General features: G+C 41.7%; 1 protein-coding gene across 1 annotated transcript; it reads left to right on the forward strand.

The window, feature by feature from the left end:
- Window positions 1-6: 6 nt before the first annotated feature.
- On the forward strand, window positions 7-4,947 carry CHCHD7 (coiled-coil-helix-coiled-coil-helix domain containing 7). The gene is made up of 4 exons (XM_042022564.1): window positions 7-72; window positions 2,798-2,875; window positions 3,444-3,542; window positions 4,352-4,947. The coding sequence occupies exons 2-4, from the start codon at window positions 2,822-2,824 to the stop codon at window positions 4,451-4,453; spliced, it is 255 nt and encodes an 84-aa protein (XP_041878498.1). The 5' UTR covers window positions 7-72; window positions 2,798-2,821; the 3' UTR covers window positions 4,454-4,947.
- The last annotated feature ends 12,773 nt before the right edge of the window (window positions 4,948-17,720 follow it).

Raw genomic sequence — 17,720 nt, forward strand, 5'->3', positions numbered from 1 at the left:
GACGTCTTTCGAATTGGAGCCGGGCTGCCCCCCTCCCGCCCCGGGCTCCCGCGGACACGGCCGGGGACGGAGGTGAGTGCCGCCGGCGGCGACCCGCGCTGTGCCTGCCCGCCGCTTCCCCTTCCCGGCCGGCGAAGGGAAGTCTCGCTCGACCTTCGCCGCCCGCGGGCCGGGGCAGCCCCGCTCGGGCCCGGCGGCGGCGGCGCGGCCCGGGCACCCCTCCCTGGCGGCAGGTGGTGCCGAGAGGAGGCGGCGGGGGCGGCCGCGGGGAACGACCCGGGGCGGGGGAAGGGGCCGCTGGGCGCCTCCGGCCGCTCCGCCGCTCCTCCGCCGCTCCGCCGCCGGGGGAAAGCAGCAGCCGGGCGGGGGGCGCTGGCCTCGCCTCCGCACCTGGACGGCCCCCGGCCCTCCCTGGGAAGCTGCGTCGGGCAAGGCGGCAGCTCCGCGGTGCTGAGCGCCCGGGCCCGACGGCTGCCTCCTCCCGCCTCCCCCGCCGTAACAGCGATAAAAGCCGTAGGATTTTTTAGTACGGCCTTGGCTCCAGGGGTCAAAGTTTTAATAAGCTGGTCTGTATTGCAGCATAATTAGCGAATTTATATCCAAATGTGTGCATTTAAAGCAGACCAAACGCTTTTCAATGGGAGGGAGCCTGTAGAAAAGTGCCCTGATGGTTTATGAACTGAAAAAGCCCTAGGGTTAAAGAGTGCTAGCAACAGCCCTAGTTCTCTGTGGTACAGTTTACAACTGTTAATGTGTTAAAGCATAATTAAGAACTGTGGAATAGACAAGCCTTTGGTTGTGGTTGGGCTCTGACCTGTAGTCCGAAAGCAGGAAGGGAAGCCCGTACATGTGCAAAACCTGGGAGGAGGGGGGAAGCTCGCTTCCTGTCCAACTGCTCATTCAGTCACACAGCAGCATTTCGGTGTGACCTGCCTGCCCTTCCAGCTGATAATGTTTCAAGTCCTGAAGTACTGCAGGGAGGGGGAGAGAGGACGCAGGAGCTATCAGACCTTTTGGGTAGTACTAAGAACGTTTAAGCATTTGCCTGCTCTAACCTACTCGTCTTTATTAGAACCTGAACTGCCTGTTCGTTAAGTAGGTGTTTAATGGATTGTGTGCATTGTTCCTTAGACCAGGCATGGTTGCAGCCTCTGGTAGTGAAATCAAGCTGAAAGTGTCAAGTGCAGTTTGTTTAAGGAACACTGATTGTGATGGCATATCCTATGACTCACAAGTATTCTTTCAGAGAGAACTCTGAAGTCAAACTACCACTGAACACCTTAAGGCATGTCTGCTTAGGTGGTAATATCAATGAAATGCGGAGTTATAACACAGACACAAGCAAACATCTAAAAGTCTTGTATCTGTTGTGGTGACTTAGGTGAGGCATTGTAGTATGCTGCTTTTGCTTCTAAGTTTTCCCCTCTCTCCTCCTTTTTGAAGTCTGGGATGATGCTCATGTACCTGCTTGTGTTTCCATTTGAGTTGGAAGTGCCTGATCAAAAATGCGCTTCCAACCACCAAAAAAGAGAATATTTGCCTAGCTTCTGAAATTACCTTAAGCACTGGATAGTTCTCAAAGGAAAGTGAAAGCATTTCCTGATGCCATTCATTAAAAGGCCTATTTGCAGAAGATGATCATATGGAAAGCAAAGAGTACTCCAAGCACCAGGAAAGTATATATGCACAGCTTGTAAAACCTAGGGCTTGTTTGCTGGGAATAGCTTACCCAATGAAGAAACCCTATCTAAAACATGGTTTTCTATGAGCTTCACAGAGCAGTATTTGATTTTTTAATTTAGTATCAAGCAAAATGGGCTTTTTACCGCAGACTTGCAGTTATCATTCCCTAATGTGAATAGAAACAGGTCTTAGTTAAAATTAGCATCAACGTTTTTTGGGAAAATAAACAACAAGATCAAGCTCAGTGTCCTTCATCAGCAGTACTTTAATTTGTGCTCTCTGTCCTGTGTGTCTGATTGCATTGATTCAAGCAGTCCATCTGGTCAATATTAATTTATTTTTGGTTAGATTTAGTATTTGTTTGGAACAAATACCTGCATCACCATATGTGTGCTGGAGGCAACGGATAGGAAGCTGTAAAGGAAAAGAGGGTCTGCTGTTCATCTTGATGTCATCATCTTGGATCAGTGTAGATTCTTGGCACTGAACTCTGTGTCTCTCAAGCTTACAGTTCCTAGAGCCAGTGTCAAACTACTAAATGGTAAAAAATGTGATTCAAGCTGTCATACACAGTGTAAGTGGGTCTGGTCCCACCTTGCGGTGAAACCAGTTCTTTTTCTATTAAATATTTCATACAACAACACAGGAGATAGTTGGGCACTTCTTGTACCTGAGAAAGCTCAGTGAAGATACAGATGTGATCCAGCTAAGGAATAGGAACAAATCTGGAAAAGTTTACTTGTGCATTCCTCCCACATGCTATTAATTGAAGTTTCTACAGTGTGTTGGCTGTGAGCAGCTTCTATGGAGCTGTTTCTCCTACACATGGTCACTTCCTCCATGATACACAGGCTCGTATGAGAGCTGCTGCAGTGGCTCCACTCTCAGCAGGAATTCATCAGGGAGTAAGCAGTCTTGGTGATGGGCTACATTTGCCAGTGTTGTCTTGCCGTTACTGCTTTTGAAATAACACTTTGCAAAAGAAATTTGGGTTTTATTCGGCTTTTTTAAAGATAACCAAACTGTGTGTTACTTTATTACATCCTGAAGTTCAGACTTAATCCTGAGTTACTGTTAAAAGTAGATACTTAACATGTTTATTTTCCCTTTCTAGCCAAGGTACGAGTGTCTGTCTAGAATGTCCAGGCATGCAAAAAAGCTTAGAGATCACGATATAAATCCATGTCTAGTGGTAAGATGATCAAATTGATATTTGTCTGTACATTTCAGTGCTAAATAATGCACTTTATAGACGACTGTTTTGTGGATAACATACTTTGCATGATAGCACTTTGCATTAAAAGTTTCTTAAGACACTGAAGATGTGAAGGGCTGAAAATCATCCATTATAATAAGCATGAAATAACAAGTAATTTCCCATAAATAGGATTAATGCAAATGATAGCAATCTCTTAAATTTTCTGTCCCTAAAACCAGAGCCTGAAATCCTGGTTAGACAAGCTTGGTTATTTTTTAAAAGTCTTTTGTGAGTTATACCAAGCATCACAGTAAACAATTATTCTGTGGACTCTGTATTTACTGTCTAAAGAGAGTAAGTATTCTGTTATCTCCAAATGAAATCACTGTTTGGAAGTACTGACTATCCTTTGTAATAGGTGTTCCTTTGCTCTCTTTGATAGTATTCTTTAATCTGAAGAGCTGACTCCTATCTTCATAGATATTCTGGGACTTTTTAAAATATTTAAACACTGAGTACAGTAACTTCCCTCAGCTCTGAAGTATATTTTCCCCTATTAAAGGAAACAGATGCCACTACAAAATGTATGGATGACAACAACTATAAGAAGGATATGTGTACTGATTATTTTTTGAAGTACAAAAACTGCAGAAAATTCTGGGTAAGCACAGTAAACTTTCTGAATTTTATTCCCTTCTTTGCTTTGTGTACATTACTTCTGACATGCTGCTTTCTGAACCCTTCAAACTTGGTTAATGCTGACTGCTGCTGTTTTTATGGTAACTTACCAGCCCAGGTAGTCTCAGTATGTGTTGCTGGAAGACTTAAGGACATGCACATCAAAGTACTTCACTTGATTGTTCTGAGTTTACTCACTTGGATTGTGAGTCAGTGTTCTTGCAGTACCTGATGTTTTCCTCTGATTTTGAGTCGCATATTTCTAGTAATAAGTTCTCTTTTAAACAGATGCGGAGAAAAAGTTCTGAGGCAAGGTAGGGAGGGCTATCTGGTTTCCTACTGGCTTGGATCATGTTTGCTTTAACCTAATATAAATCTTAGGAAGAATTCAGTCTTATTTGGTGATAGAGAAGTATCATGAGGAACTATGTGCAGTTAAAGTGTTTCCTGCTGTTTTCTTTCCTTATACCATCATAGTAAAGAGATTGTAGCATAGCCTTTAAATACTTGTGCGAATTACAAAAAAAAAAAAAAAGCTGTTTACAGACAATTGTGCACTAGTCTGACATAGTGTAATGGGAATACTGATTGCACTGTATTCTGAAGCAGCAGGGTAAACTATCAGGTATCTTGAACTAAGAAGTAGTATGTGTAGTTATCAGCTAATCAGATTTAGAGTATCTGGGTCTTGATATATCAAGCATTTTTCTGCTAAAGAATCTTGATCATTCAGAGCTCAGGAGCAGAGATTCTGTGAAATCTGTTCTCATGGTCACTTTGTTCTATTTTCAGCATGGAATTATGATGCAAAGGAAGAGAAGTGGTGTAAAACCAGAGATGCCTTCAGCAGAAGAAAGAAAGAAAATTTTGGAAACAATGGGGAAGCCCTACTGACTAGAAACCTGAGTTGATTGACTGTTTTCACTGTACTTGTGAAGACTTAGCAGCAGCAAGTTACCGTTCTATGAACTGGATTTTACAGTTGCCGTATCTTGGATTAAAATAAGATGTTAAATTTTGAAATGTGTGAGCCTTCTAGGATAGAACTCTTCCTGGGTTTATTCATACTTCCTGTCATTGGGAACTTGGCCTCTTTATTGGAAGATGTGGGCATCAATGCAACTTGTGTAGAAAGTTTTGGAAGTAGAAAATACCTTGCTGTGAAATGCTAAGTATAAAATTAATGGGACTTGCAGAAAGATGGGGTTGGTGAGGATTGCAGTGTGGTTCTAAGACTGGAGCAGGTTTAGAAACTGGTACATGCAGCATGTTTTTTGCATTCAGCTGTTCTGCTCAATAGTATGGATTTACCATGTGTGATTTTATTGCTGTTTTCACGTGTTGTATTCTGTGTTCCCAGATTAAATAAGACTCTTCATGAACTAAAATCCTTAATCCAACAAACTTGTCATTAGGTCTGCCACTGCACTCATCAGTGACAGCAGAAGCTTGCAGTAAATCAGATCTGCAAGCTTTGCTAGTTAGAAGGTTAGAGAGGCTGGTGAAGATAAAACAGAACTCCTCAGGTCTGAGCTGAATAGTAATTTCTGTGGATAGTAAGTGGATACTTTGGTGGCGGGCAGATGGGGGGGACTTGCAGACATGTAAACAGATCCTCTGAGTGACATGGCAGGTTTAACTATAGTACATCTATCTAACACTCTGGACAGCTGAAACCCTGGGTTGGAAATGCTTACTCATACAAGACTACAAAGCTCAGTTTAAACAGGTAATCTAATCTTAAATAAGGTTGATTCCTTAGCTAAATTGAACAACTAGTAAGTTTAAACAGGTTGCTGTCTAGTGGAAACTGTTTTTTACCTTTTACCTTCTGGTGTCCTGCCTTAAAAGCTTGCATCCTGTGATAAAACAGAAAAACTACTGCCATGAGCTCAGGTTCCATGTGAAATCCTTTAGTACTTACTGGGATCAACTTGGCAGAACTCTGGCTGACCTCATGAAGGATGGTGTAAAAGTGTTGTCTCTCTATTTAGACTGTTTTGGAAAGACTTCACGGCTTTCTGTTTCTCCTGTCTGGCTTGTCTTGTTTCTTTCCACTGTAGGCCTATTTCTATGCTTGCTGTGATTTTTATGCTGTTTCCACCTTCTCCCTTGTTGTTTGATCTGACTAATTCCACAAAATCTGCTTTTGCTTCTCCTTTCTGTTCTCCATCTACATCTGAGAAATGAAATGGATTGATCCTACCCTTTCTGTTGGAATGAATGTGTAACACTATGCCTTTTGAGTATGCAATTCTCCAAGCAAAGCTGTGCAGCCTCCAAGCATGTCACAAGTTTTCTTGTCAGTTCCTGGCAAGGAAACTGTACTTTCTTCAATCAAGATCATAAGATCATAAGATTCTTTATTTCAAATTACTTTCTCTTCACTTAAAGTGCAAACTTTGACATTTTCCTCATTTTGTAGTTGGGTTTTTTGGGGATTTTTTTGTTGTGTTTGGTTGGTTGTTTTTTGTGGGGTTTTTTTGTTTTGTTGTTTGTTTTTCTTCCTCTGTGTGTGGAGCTGAAGATACTTTCATTCTAGATTCAAGGGCTTGCTGTTTTCTGCCATCTCCTTGCCACCTTTTAATACCCTCCTACATACCAATCTTTCCCTTTTTTTGCCCATTTGGCACCAATTCTTTTTTGACTGATTTTAACCTTTTGGTCTCTTCTCATTGCAGTTGTTTTCTAGTACCTTTGTTCTGTCTCGGATCTAATGACGTAGTCTTGCAACGACTTTCTCATACAGCTCCTTTTGAAAGTCTTGTGTTCTCTGTTCTCTCTACCATAGTGAGAGAACTTCTTGCTTTCATTAGTTAAACTTAACCATAATACTTCCTCGTTAGCCATGCTTCTTTGATCATGTTCATCTGCAGATTTTGGGGAGCTATTGTCCTTTCCTTTAGGGCTGTGTCTCTTCAGACTCTTCTGGCTTTGCTGCCTTGCTTGTCTAAGGGCACCTTCTCTCCTACTTGGCACTGGTTTGTCATTTGCCACCTCTGCTGTATCTTTGGACATGTTCTTTGCTCCTGTGGCTTTAGCTACTATTCTAGTGCTTGCTGTTTTTCTGTTGCTGTGCTCTTAAGTTCTGGGCTTATGTTAAAATCTACAGTATATTTGAAATATGTGCAAAAAACCATCATCTCTTTCTTGATGTGGTTATGCCAATTCTTCTTTGCATAAGCTCAAGTTCCTTAAAGTCATCTCATTTATCCTGAGATTTCCTTTCAGGTTTTCTTTGCATGTAGAAATGATCTTTCTCCTAAGTTAACTGTTGCACTTATATTGTCAGGAAAAAAAAATTTTACTTGGGAAGCTTCCACTAGTGTTGTTTTCTTTTAAAGGATGACTGGCCTATCTTTAGGCACTGACAGGTACCCTGTGCTGCTTTGTAAAGTGTTTGTAAAGAGCTAGTACTGGTCTTCAGAAAGTCAGAAAAGGAGATGCATTACTGCTTTCGGGTATCAATGCAGGGATGTGGGATCACAGGATGGGCTAAGGCACAGAGAATGCAAGAGCAGTAGTCTAACATTAGACTCCCTGACCATCAGTGGATACACACGGTAGGCTCCCTGTGGATGTTAGGAAAAAAAATGAGTTCAGTGTAGGACTGAGGGCAATTTAAGCAATGACCTTGTAGATGTAATTCAGGTAATCAATCATCTGTTGTAGGGAATGCCATTTATTTGCATTGCATATTCCTTATTGTTAAGTAACACAAGTTTGTGAAAAATCTTGGGAGAACAAGGAGTTTCTTTTCTCATGTCATACCATCTCTCAAGAGTGATCTGTTACTTGGGTATGAGTTTTTATCGTTTTTATCCCTCACTGGAGGTTGCTGTTCTTGCTTTCACTACTGAAGCTCGGGAGTGGTAAAGTGTGATAGCTAAAACATAGGCTCTTATGAGTTGCGATTTTTCCATTAATTTTTGTAGTGTGATTAACTGTCTTTGGTTGTGAGCCAGAGATAATGGTCTTTTCCTCATACCTGAGAGCTTACATTCCATACTTCACTGAAATAGAGGTAAGCGGTAGCCTGCCACTCTTACTGGACAGAAATAAACTGGGCTGAATTCTTAGTTTCCCTGAAGCATACTCTTGTATACTAATCCCAAAAAGCATGACACAGTGGATCAATATAACTAATTCAGGAGCAGGGAAGGGACCTGTGGGTTGGGGTGCTGGTTTTTTTTTATAGGTGTAATTATTAATTTTCCTTGTGGTACAAGGACCAAATCTGGATAGTGGCATTAATGGTTGATAATTTTTTTGTTTGACAGCTGGATGGTGCTGTTGTACAACAGACTGAAAGCAGAAGCATTCCACCCACTACTGGCTCTTTTGAGCTTTCTTGGTGTCCTCCCACAGAGGTAGCAGAATTTGTGCAGTAGAAAGGAAAGATTGGTCCTGTCTCTACATTATAAACAGAACAGGAGGACTAGAGTATAAATCATTGCTGGGAAACAGGAGGTTTCTGTGCAGCCTGAGAAGCCTTGGAATATGGTCCTTGATAGATCTTTTCAGTGTGATTTTTTTTTTTTTGTTGTTGTTGTTCACAACTAGGCACTGAGCAGCAGCTACAGGCTCTCTCCCAGGTCTAGGTGAATACCCTGACTCCATCTGTACATTTTTGCCATCTCATTTTTTTTCTCTTACCCTGCAGTACAAGGCCTTGTCTGGCTCAGAGTTTTTTGCTGCCACAATTGAGATGAGTCTGTGCTCTTGAAGATGTTAAAAGTAAGTTCATAGAATTGCAGAATTTGCTGATTGGGAAGGGACACACAAGGATCATCGAGTCCAAGTTGTCTAGCTCCGGAGTCCTGAAAATTTTTTTGGATTTAGCTGAAGCTTTTGAAAGCAGGGAGTTGCATCTGCTGCAGCTCTGGGTCTGTTTCATGGCCTTGTAATGAAACTTTTGCACTCAAGTGATCAAGAACATGTATAGATGGGCTTTTGCTAAAACTTTAGCAGAGCAGATAGGATGATTTTAAAGTAAAAAATGTTATTCTGCTCTAATGCATTTGGATACAGCCCTTAACTCATGTTAAAAGTATCTGCATCTTTAAAGTTGGTCTTCCAAAATAGCCATGAACAAAGTAATTAATGTGTGAAAAAACAGTACACCGTTGCAGGCTTTTGTATTCTGGGAAGAATCTGAGGCGACTGGAAGAAATAGCTCTGTAGGTATTAAAGCAGTAAAAAGTAAAACAAGCAGACTACTTCAGAATGTTTTAATTTTTATTGCAGCCTATTTGATACCAAGAAAAAGAGGGAAGTACTGCATTTATATTAACTAAATGCAGTGGATCATTAAAATAAAACTTTATTGTTTTATGACAAATATGATACCTTCTGTAGTAATCAAACCATCAGATTGTGAATAAGTAATTTTTCTCCATCCTTCTACCTTGATGACTCCTATCTCAAAATCCTTTTCTGAGGGTTTTCAGAACCATTCTTCCAATCATTGCTTGCTCTTAAAAGTCCTACTACCCTCGACCTACCTCTTCACGTATTTTACTTTGATAAACTACTACACATGGCAAACCCTTCCTGATATCAAGTGACTTTGGCAGAACATAATAGAATTCTGCACAGAACAAAATTGAGTTAGTGTCTGTCAAAATGGAAAACAATTGTAACAAGGTGATGTGTAATGATGTAAAAGATTATGCTCAAGATAAAAGTGAGATATTGACTGAATGTACTAAAAGCAATTCACAGATGTAAGAAATTTACACTGACAGAAATAGAGGCTCAAGCTTGACTTTGAAGAATCTAAACGTTTTTAATTGATGACAAAAGATTGCAATTGTTCTGGCAAAAAACAACTGCAATATTTTATCATCAATTAAAAACTGAAAAATTTTGCAGTGCTTTCATGGAAATAGCCTGCTGGTAATATTTTGTTACTGTGTCACATACGGATCTCAAGTTTTTGTTGTCCTGAAATGTGGATCCCTGAGCAGTCCTTGGCTGCGGAGTTGCATGCAGCTGTTGAAGTGATCAGTGAATGTGGTTGCATATTACAGGTAGGGTGGCATTTTCTCCTTTTTTTTTTTTTTTGTTTTGTTTTGTTTTGTTAAATAGTGGAATTGAATGAAGTTGCTGCATTGGAGTATGTTGGTCATACAGTGCCTGCTACAATCCGTAAGTTACAAAAGGATGGAATGAAGGTAACAAGTCAAATCCTTAAGTAGGGGGTAGACCATGAATTCACCATATCCTGCAGTATCAGTTTTGAGTACTTTTTGGCTCTATTTTTCCTAATGCTGAATGGATGTTACTGATAGTCTAAGAAATGCTGTGTTTTGGTATTCATCTATGTGACAGGTAAACTAAAGTAGTTCTTAAGTTAAAGGTCGCAGTCCAAGATGTTGGAAAAACCCCTTTAACTCTCAGATTGAAAAGAAACAGGCCTTGAGGGTTCTACACCTGTTGGCTGTTGTGGTTGTTTAGATATCAAGAGCCTGTGGATGACAGACACTTTGATATCAGAAGTCCCTGGTGCTTCATGTTCTACCTTGCACTTCAGTGCTGACAGTGCTGATGGACTGAGTGTTCCTACCTCAGCAGTGCTGGGATTTATGGCATAAATATTTCACTCTCATCAGCCTTGGGGATTGACTGTGGAGTCTGCTAGGGTGTGGGTGAGCAAAAGGAAATTTTTTTTTTTTTTTTGCAAGGTGTTGCTTGAATGGTCATCTTTACAGTCATTCCCTTCAGCAACTGCCATTCCATGTCCCTTCTTCCTCCCTCCAGCTGGTGCCTGTGTGATCCCCAGCATCAGTGCTAGGTACAGACCTCTAGCCTGGGGCATGTATCCAGCTGCAAAATAGCAAAGGAAAAATGGGATGACTATTGCTTTTCAGCCCAGCTGGATGTCTGAGCACCTCTCTGTGGAGCTGCAGCCACCCTTGTATCCCTGGGCTGGAAGGGACCATGTAGGGTGTCTGAGTAAGCAGCAAAATACCGGAAGCAAATGCTGAAGTCATAGCTGCTCTTACAAGTCAGAAAAGGCTTTCTGTGCTTGAAAAAGGGCTTAGCTATTCAAAGCTGTGAGCACACAAGGGTTGTGATTCTTAAACTCAGAGCTGTAAGATTGAGTCCAGCTGTTACCTTGGCCTTACCAAGTCCACCACCAAACCCTGTCCCTGAGAGCCACATCTACACATCTTTCAGATAGCTCCGGGAATGGTGACTCCACCACTCCCTTGGGCTCCCAATCTAAACCTCCCCTGGCAAAAGATGAGGCCACTTCCTCTTGTCCTGTTGTTTGTTACTCGGGAGGAGAGACTGACTCTCACCTCCTTACAAGCTCCTTTCAGGCAGTTGCAGAGAGCAATGAGGTCCCCCACAGAGCCTCCTTTTCTCCAGGCTAAGCCACCCCAGTACCTTCAGCTGCTTCTCATAAAACTTGTGCTCTAGACCCTTCTTGAAGAATGTCTAGCCTTCCTGGACTCATTTGCCCTTCAGGATTGCTTCCAAAGAGATCCTGTCAACCAGGCTCCTAAACAGGCCAAAGTCTGTCCAGTGGGTGTTCAGTGTGGCAGTTCTGCTGACACATCTTTCTACCCCTCCACCTGCTTCCTTCTCTGAGAATCAAAAACTGATTTCATAATTGCATGTGCCAGATGGCTTCCAACAGTCCTTTTCTGTTCACAAAAAACTAGGTTGTCTTCCCTAGTTGGCTCCCTCACCTGCTGTGTCAAGAAGTTTTCTTCCACACAGCAGGAACTTCCTGGACTGTTTTCTCCCTGCTGTGCTTTATCAGGTGGGAGGCAGCTAGAAATAGATAGAACCTAGAAGGAACCATGATCTCCTAGCACCTTCAGCTAGACAGTTTAAATAGTCAACAGTGTACCCACGTTTTTTTGTCCTGCAATTGGCTGCTGCAAACATACATGTATGAGGGGCAAAAGACCTCTGAAAAGGGTCACTGGTAGGTCTCCACCTACTTCTGCATTAAAAGCAGTTTTTGGGTTTCTGCCCTTTAAATTTTAGTGTTCAAAACCTTGAGAACCAATTATATTAATAAATACTTTAACACTTAGTTCTTTTAGGGTTGCTGTGAGACAAGAAGAGTTCACAAAATGCTTTGGTTTTCTGTGGTGTAGAAAAATTTCCAGCCGGGAGTTGGTAGAAAGCATCAGTATCTCTGTCTCCTCCGGTTTGGCAACTGCAGGAGATTGGCCTGCTGGAAACGCTGCAGTAAAGGTGGATGTTTGCAAACAGGGAGCTGCTCCTTGAGTCAGGGAAATCTCATTCTCTGACCCAAATGGGTACAGCTCAGCCCAATTTTGTACTGGTCTGGAAATGCAGGCTGGTCATTTTTGATAGTGCTGGTGACTTTTGATAGTGCTGACACTGTTTCTAAAATCAGAACAATTTGGTAATTTAAAATGTTAATTCCTTAATTTGGTTTTGTTCATATCCTCTCTTGGGTCTAGAATTGCTGTTAACTTGTAGAGAATGATTCAAGTTTTTCCTCCTGATTTCTTTCCAGTTCAGCTTTCATATTACTAGATTCTGCACCAACCCAAGAGAAATAACATTTGCTGTTCAGTAAGGGATTAATACCATTGATGAGATGTGTCTGACACAGGAGGTTCACAGATGTTCTTGCACAAGCCTTTAGAAGGGCATTCAACATGTGGCATTGCAGGAACATACTCAGCAAATCTTAGGTAAGGAAATTGACTTAATAAACCTCTTATCATCAAACTAGATGGAGCCAAATCAGGTAGTTTGCCAAGAAATTTACATTTATTAGTACAGTATAATTTGGTGCTTACAAAGCTCTCTGGTTCAGGCAGTGTTTGTGAGAGGAAGGCGCAGTGGCGTTGGAAGGTTTCCCACTGGGAACACAGCAGTGCTTGCTGCAGAGATGCTCCTCCATTGGGTCCTTAAGGAAGGGATTGACACTGTGCTACACAACCCATCCCTGAGGCTCAGGGGAAAAAAAAAAAAAAATCATCACTTGACATGAAGACCAAAGAAAGCTGAGCTGTTTGATAGCCAGTTCGCCTCTTTTCATTTCATCAGCAATAAACACCAGAGAGAGACTGAAGTAGGAAATCGTCGCAACACCAGAAGGCATCCTCGGACTCTGCTTCCAGTCTCACAGTAATTTCTGGTGTTTCTAACAAGGGGAACCATTCACTGTGCTAAATTCACATGCATAAACCCTTTTGTGGGTAGTGAATGTGTTGACATATGCAGAGTTCTTTTAAAAGTCCATATTCAATACAGATTTCAACATCTCTAGACAAGAAGTCATCTCTTGGTATCCCCAAGAACCACTGAAGTTGGCCATGTTTTACAATTAAGCGTGATTTCTCCAAAGACAGGTGATTATAGGAAAAAGGAATTTTTCTTTTGCTGGAAGTTGCCTCCCTGTATCTTTTTCTCTACTGGAAGATGTGTGTGGCATTTGGGATATGCTTTTCTTCACGGTGGATCTTGGATTAGACATTAAGGGACCATGTGCTTTCGATTTTGCCTAACAGGTAGCTTGTCAGGTAGCTCACAGATAGTGTTGACTCCCACAATGTCTATCCAAATGACCTTAAAATGACTTAGTCAAAGGAGCAAAATAAAGGTCATAGCCTTTCCCATCTCAACCCCCTATTCCAATGGCTGAAGTTGTGACATCTAATATTGGCTTTCCAGATTGTTTTGTGTGGCATCACGAAAGACCCTGCCTAACAAAACAGAGTAGTCAGCATGTGCTGGCTCATGTAGTAAGTGTAGAAGTAATAAAGTGGTATTGTGGATGGTGAAACAAAGGGCTTTTGGATGCCTTACTCTGAGAAAAGCCATGCTAAGGACCTGCCTTCATAATAACATACGAAATTGTCATTCTGGCAGTTTAGTAAGCTCTGTTTGACACTGGGAGAATGCTACGTAATAAAGAGTTCCTGTACTACAAATAAGGGTAATATAAACAAAGTTTTCTTCCTATAAATTTCTTAAAGAAATGTGATGCTTATGCAGATCATATGACTATACCTTTCTTTCTCAGGTACTACAAAACCCTAATTCTTGAGAGAAAAAAACAAGGGGGTTGGCAGTAGCTCTGTGCTTCTTATGTATCTGCCCTGAATTTTGCTCTGCTATGGAGGACAGTTAACATTTAATTAACCACAAGCAGAAAAAGAACTTCTAAATTCTTCACAAAGACCCTATTCTACCCTCTGTGCTGAAAAAACCAAAATAAATATGCAAGTAATGGCAGCTAATGGCATTTCCAATTAGGCCATCTCTAACCCTATTATCAAGACAGGTAGTTCATACCTATACCAATAATTTAATTATTCACACTTCTAGGCCTCATTCTACTAAAAAACAGCCAAAAAAACCTCACCATGAGGGGAAACCAGCACACATCTAAGTAGGCATTTACACATCAGTGTTTACTGCATGTCTATGATCACGTGCATGTTTGCCCTCTTGTGAAGCCATCGCATTTTAGTTCTCAAAACCACAAATGTAGTTTTTCCTATCTTTAAAACCTGCTTAAAATATTTGGATGTTATTAAACTAAGTATCATTTGTGAGGATAATTCAAGCAAGTAGAGAGAGAATGGAAAAAAGAATATTTGAGAGTATTTGCAGACTTGTTTTAGCATAAAATAAATATGTTTTTATCTTTAAAAAAATCCTCTAGAAGAGGGATTTTATTGCCAATTTAAAATCTGGACTTTTTTTAAAAATGGAGGCTTAGGCCATAGATATGTTACTCTTTTGAATAACTTTTAGAAGTTCATATGCACCTGTAGTATCAAAGTTCCGAACTCAGCAAATGACAAAATCTGGAGCCTTGATCACTGATATGTTCTGTTGGAGCATGTGGATGGGGAACAGTGCAGCCTGTGCCCTATTTGTTGTTGACCTGTGGCATTCCCACAGGACTGTTGTAGTGGAGTGACTCTTGACTCTTACCCAGACATTGAGTTGCAGACAAGCTTTTTCAGAATGGAAATCTGTGATTTTAGGCAGTGTTTCTTCCTTGTGTCTTTTGGCCCTCTAGGTATGTCTCAGGCTATACTCATGGTGTGGAAATGTCCAACTGCTTGATACATCTTAAATTCTGACCTTTAATTGTTCATATCACATTCCTCATGTTCTTACACCTTCATCTGAGTTCCTCAAGAACCTGCACCACATGTTAAATTCAAGCCCCTTTCTCCTGTCTGGAGAAGTTAGGACAAAAAAAAAGAAGATATGGGAGTATTTTGCCTCTACTCATGTTCCTTTACAGAAACAGCCTTTTTTGGGAACGTGGAGCCTAGTTCTACTCCAGTTTTCTTGTTGTGAGGTAAACCCAAAGTTTGGCTTTGAGAAGACAAGTGTGTCCACTTTATTCACCTCCACCCTTGATGGCAGAAATTGTTGCAAGCTGCATGGTCATAGTGGCAGTGCAGTAGATGCTCCTGTCCTGTGGAAACTACAGATCAAAGTAATTATTGAGACTTATTTTGACTGTAGCCAAGTGTTTTAAAGCATTACACAGTCTGTGAATTTGTTTTTTCTGCACTGTGGGTTAATGAATAATCAACTGTGTACATTTATGTTACAGAGTTTGGTGTTTTAATTGTTCATTGCAGAACATGGAAAGCAACTACTTATTACTAGTTTTCTTTTTTATTTGAAATGGTACCCATGATTAGTAGACAAAACACTGTAAGGTGAGATAAATTGAAGGGCTGAGCTATCTAACAGCTCACCACTGTTAAATGAGGAGAACCTGCTCCCTTCACCCTGTTCCATTGCCTAGGGACAGCTCACCTTCAACCTTCCACCAGTTCTCACACTTGCTGGATCCTTCACTGGACTGCTCACCTATGCTAACCAAGTAGGTTAAAGGGAAGAGCTTCTGTGTGGTTAGTGACTGGTCTTACATAATTTCACACTTAAACAAAGTGATTGTGCAAGCACTGGGACACATGAGCCTCAGGCACAAAGCAGCATCTCTTACAGATGACCATTTGTGATTGCTGCCCTTCTGTTCAGTTACGGACATTTAAGCCAAGTGACCTCCCATGTAAGCCTGGGTTACCACCAACCAAAGTGATGAATCAAGACTGCAACAGCTCACATCCTCTGTGGCTCACCAGAGAGACCTCTAACACCAAAAGACTCCAGTTGCATGTCAGTGCGTTCAATTCCAATTTTCCCATTTAATTGTTTAACAACGAAAGCCTGCAAAAAAAAAAAGTCTGACTAAATAATCATGAGTATTGCTTCCTGTTTTCTGAAGCTAAACCCAGAACAATGGTTTGTGTAGCGATGATGAACTGTTAAATAAAATTAAGTCTCCTTCCCTACGGACTTCATAATAAAAATTGTAAACAATATTTTGCAAACAAAGCGGCAGGCCTACAGGCTGTCATTCCCAGATGGCATGAATTAGTAGAGAAAGGTTTGCTGTGCTTCCCTTCCCCAGTTATCCACCCCTCCCTGAGTTTTGCATGTGCTAGCTTTGGACAGGGATGATTCAGCTGATGGTGAATCACCTGCTGAAGTGCTTAAAGTGCTAGCTTGGCTGCATTTCCTCAAGCAACAGTGAAGTGTCAAGGCAGACTGGCAAGAGAATAGTCTTCAGCAGCTGGGAGAATTTTTGTGCTTGCACATCTTCATTTGCTGCTATTAGAGGTCGCACAGATATTACTGGGATTTCAAAAATGCCTGTTGAGATCTCGCTTGCTAAAAAACTTCCTGGTGCAACTGCTTATTCATGACAGGGCTTTTTGCAGGCATTGCTCAAAAGCTTTCTTTGAGACAACCACTTGGTGAATGGCTCATGTACAGTGTAACTGGAGAAATGCTCGTACGGGATGTTTCACTGTTTTCCTGTTGGTGACATGAAAAGTTAGGGAATGTTCCAACCAGGAACATTCCAACCAATTCAGATTGTTCCAGAAAAATATATGAGGTCTAGAAAATCCTTCTGAAGTCTTGCCATTTCAAATTACTGTTTTCTGGATTGCTGGTGGTGGAGAAAGATGGAAGGAAAACTAAAAGCCACATGGAAAACTTTGCCAGGCTCTACATCTCCACATGTTCAACCAGCTGCTAGGGAGAAAAACATGGAAAACCTATTGTCACTATGTGGCAAATCTAAATGTCTTTTACAAACAGAGACTGTTTGAGAGATACAAACCAATGTTAGTTTACTACAATAATTTTTAACTGATGTGATCAATGTGCCTTTTTGACTATCTTTTTCAGTGTTAGTATCTTCTTTGCCTTAATAGTCAAAGAATCACAGAATCTTTTAGGTTGGAAAAGACCTCTGAGGTCATTGAGTCCAACCCGTGACTGAACACCACCATGTCAATTACACCATGGCACTAAGTGTCCAATCTTTCCGTAAACACTGCCATGGATGGTGGCTCCACCACCTCCCTGGGCATTACACCTCCATTACAATACTTAACAACCCTTTCTATGAAAAAATTCCTCCTGATGTTCAGCCTGAACCTTCCCTGGCACAGCTTAAGGCTGTGTCCTCTCATCCTGTCATTTGTTACCTGGGAGAAGAGGCCAACTCTCCGCCTTTCTACAACCTCCTTTCAGGTAATTGCAGAGAGCAGTAAGGTCCCACTGAGCCTCCTTTGCTTCAGGCTAAACAACCTCAGCTCCCTCAGCCGCTCCTCATCAGACTTGTGCTCCAGACCCTTCCCCAGCATTGTTGCCTTTCTCTGGAAGTGCTCCAGAACCTCAATGTCCCTCCTGATCTGAGGCCCAGAACTGAACACAGGATTTGAGGTGTGGCCTCACTGAGTACAGGGGAACACACTATTGCTGCTACAGGCCAGGATGCCATTGGCCTTCTTAGCCACCCGGGCACACGCTGGCTCATGTGTGCTGTCAGCCAGCACCTCCAGGTAATTTTCCTCTGGGCAGCTTTCCAGCCACTCTTCCCCAGGCTGTACATGTAGTAATGGTGTACAGTATGTAGTAGTAGTGGTGTACATGCCAGCTGCCTGTTCTCACCAGTAGCACCAACTGCCCCTGCTGGCAACAGACATTGTGAGGAGATTGTCCCCAAGCCTCTCTTGTGGCCCTAAGCAAGAACCAGCATGTGAAGAACAGCAGTGTCATGGTTTAGCTGGTTACCCATGTCACCCTTTCCCAACAGATAGTTCTTATCATC

Source organism: Corvus kubaryi, unplaced genomic scaffold (assembly GCF_017639235.1).
Source record: "Corvus kubaryi isolate FWS band 111438036 unplaced genomic scaffold, C.kubaryi_AGA036_p1.0 37216, whole genome shotgun sequence".
NCBI classification, from domain to species: Eukaryota; Metazoa; Chordata; class Aves; order Passeriformes; family Corvidae; genus Corvus; species Corvus kubaryi.

Excerpts from the sequence above, each read along its gene's own strand:
- CHCHD7 (XM_042022564.1), top strand. The coding sequence starts at position 2,822 with ATGTCCAGGCATGCAAAAAAGCTTAGAGATCACGATATAAATCCATGT. Across the intron at positions 2,876-3,443 it reads ATATAAATCCATGTCTAGTG|GAAACAGATGCCACTACAAA; the intron begins GTAAGATGATCA and ends CCCCTATTAAAG. Across the intron at positions 3,543-4,351 it reads AAAACTGCAGAAAATTCTGG|CATGGAATTATGATGCAAAG; the intron begins GTAAGCACAGTA and ends TTCTATTTTCAG.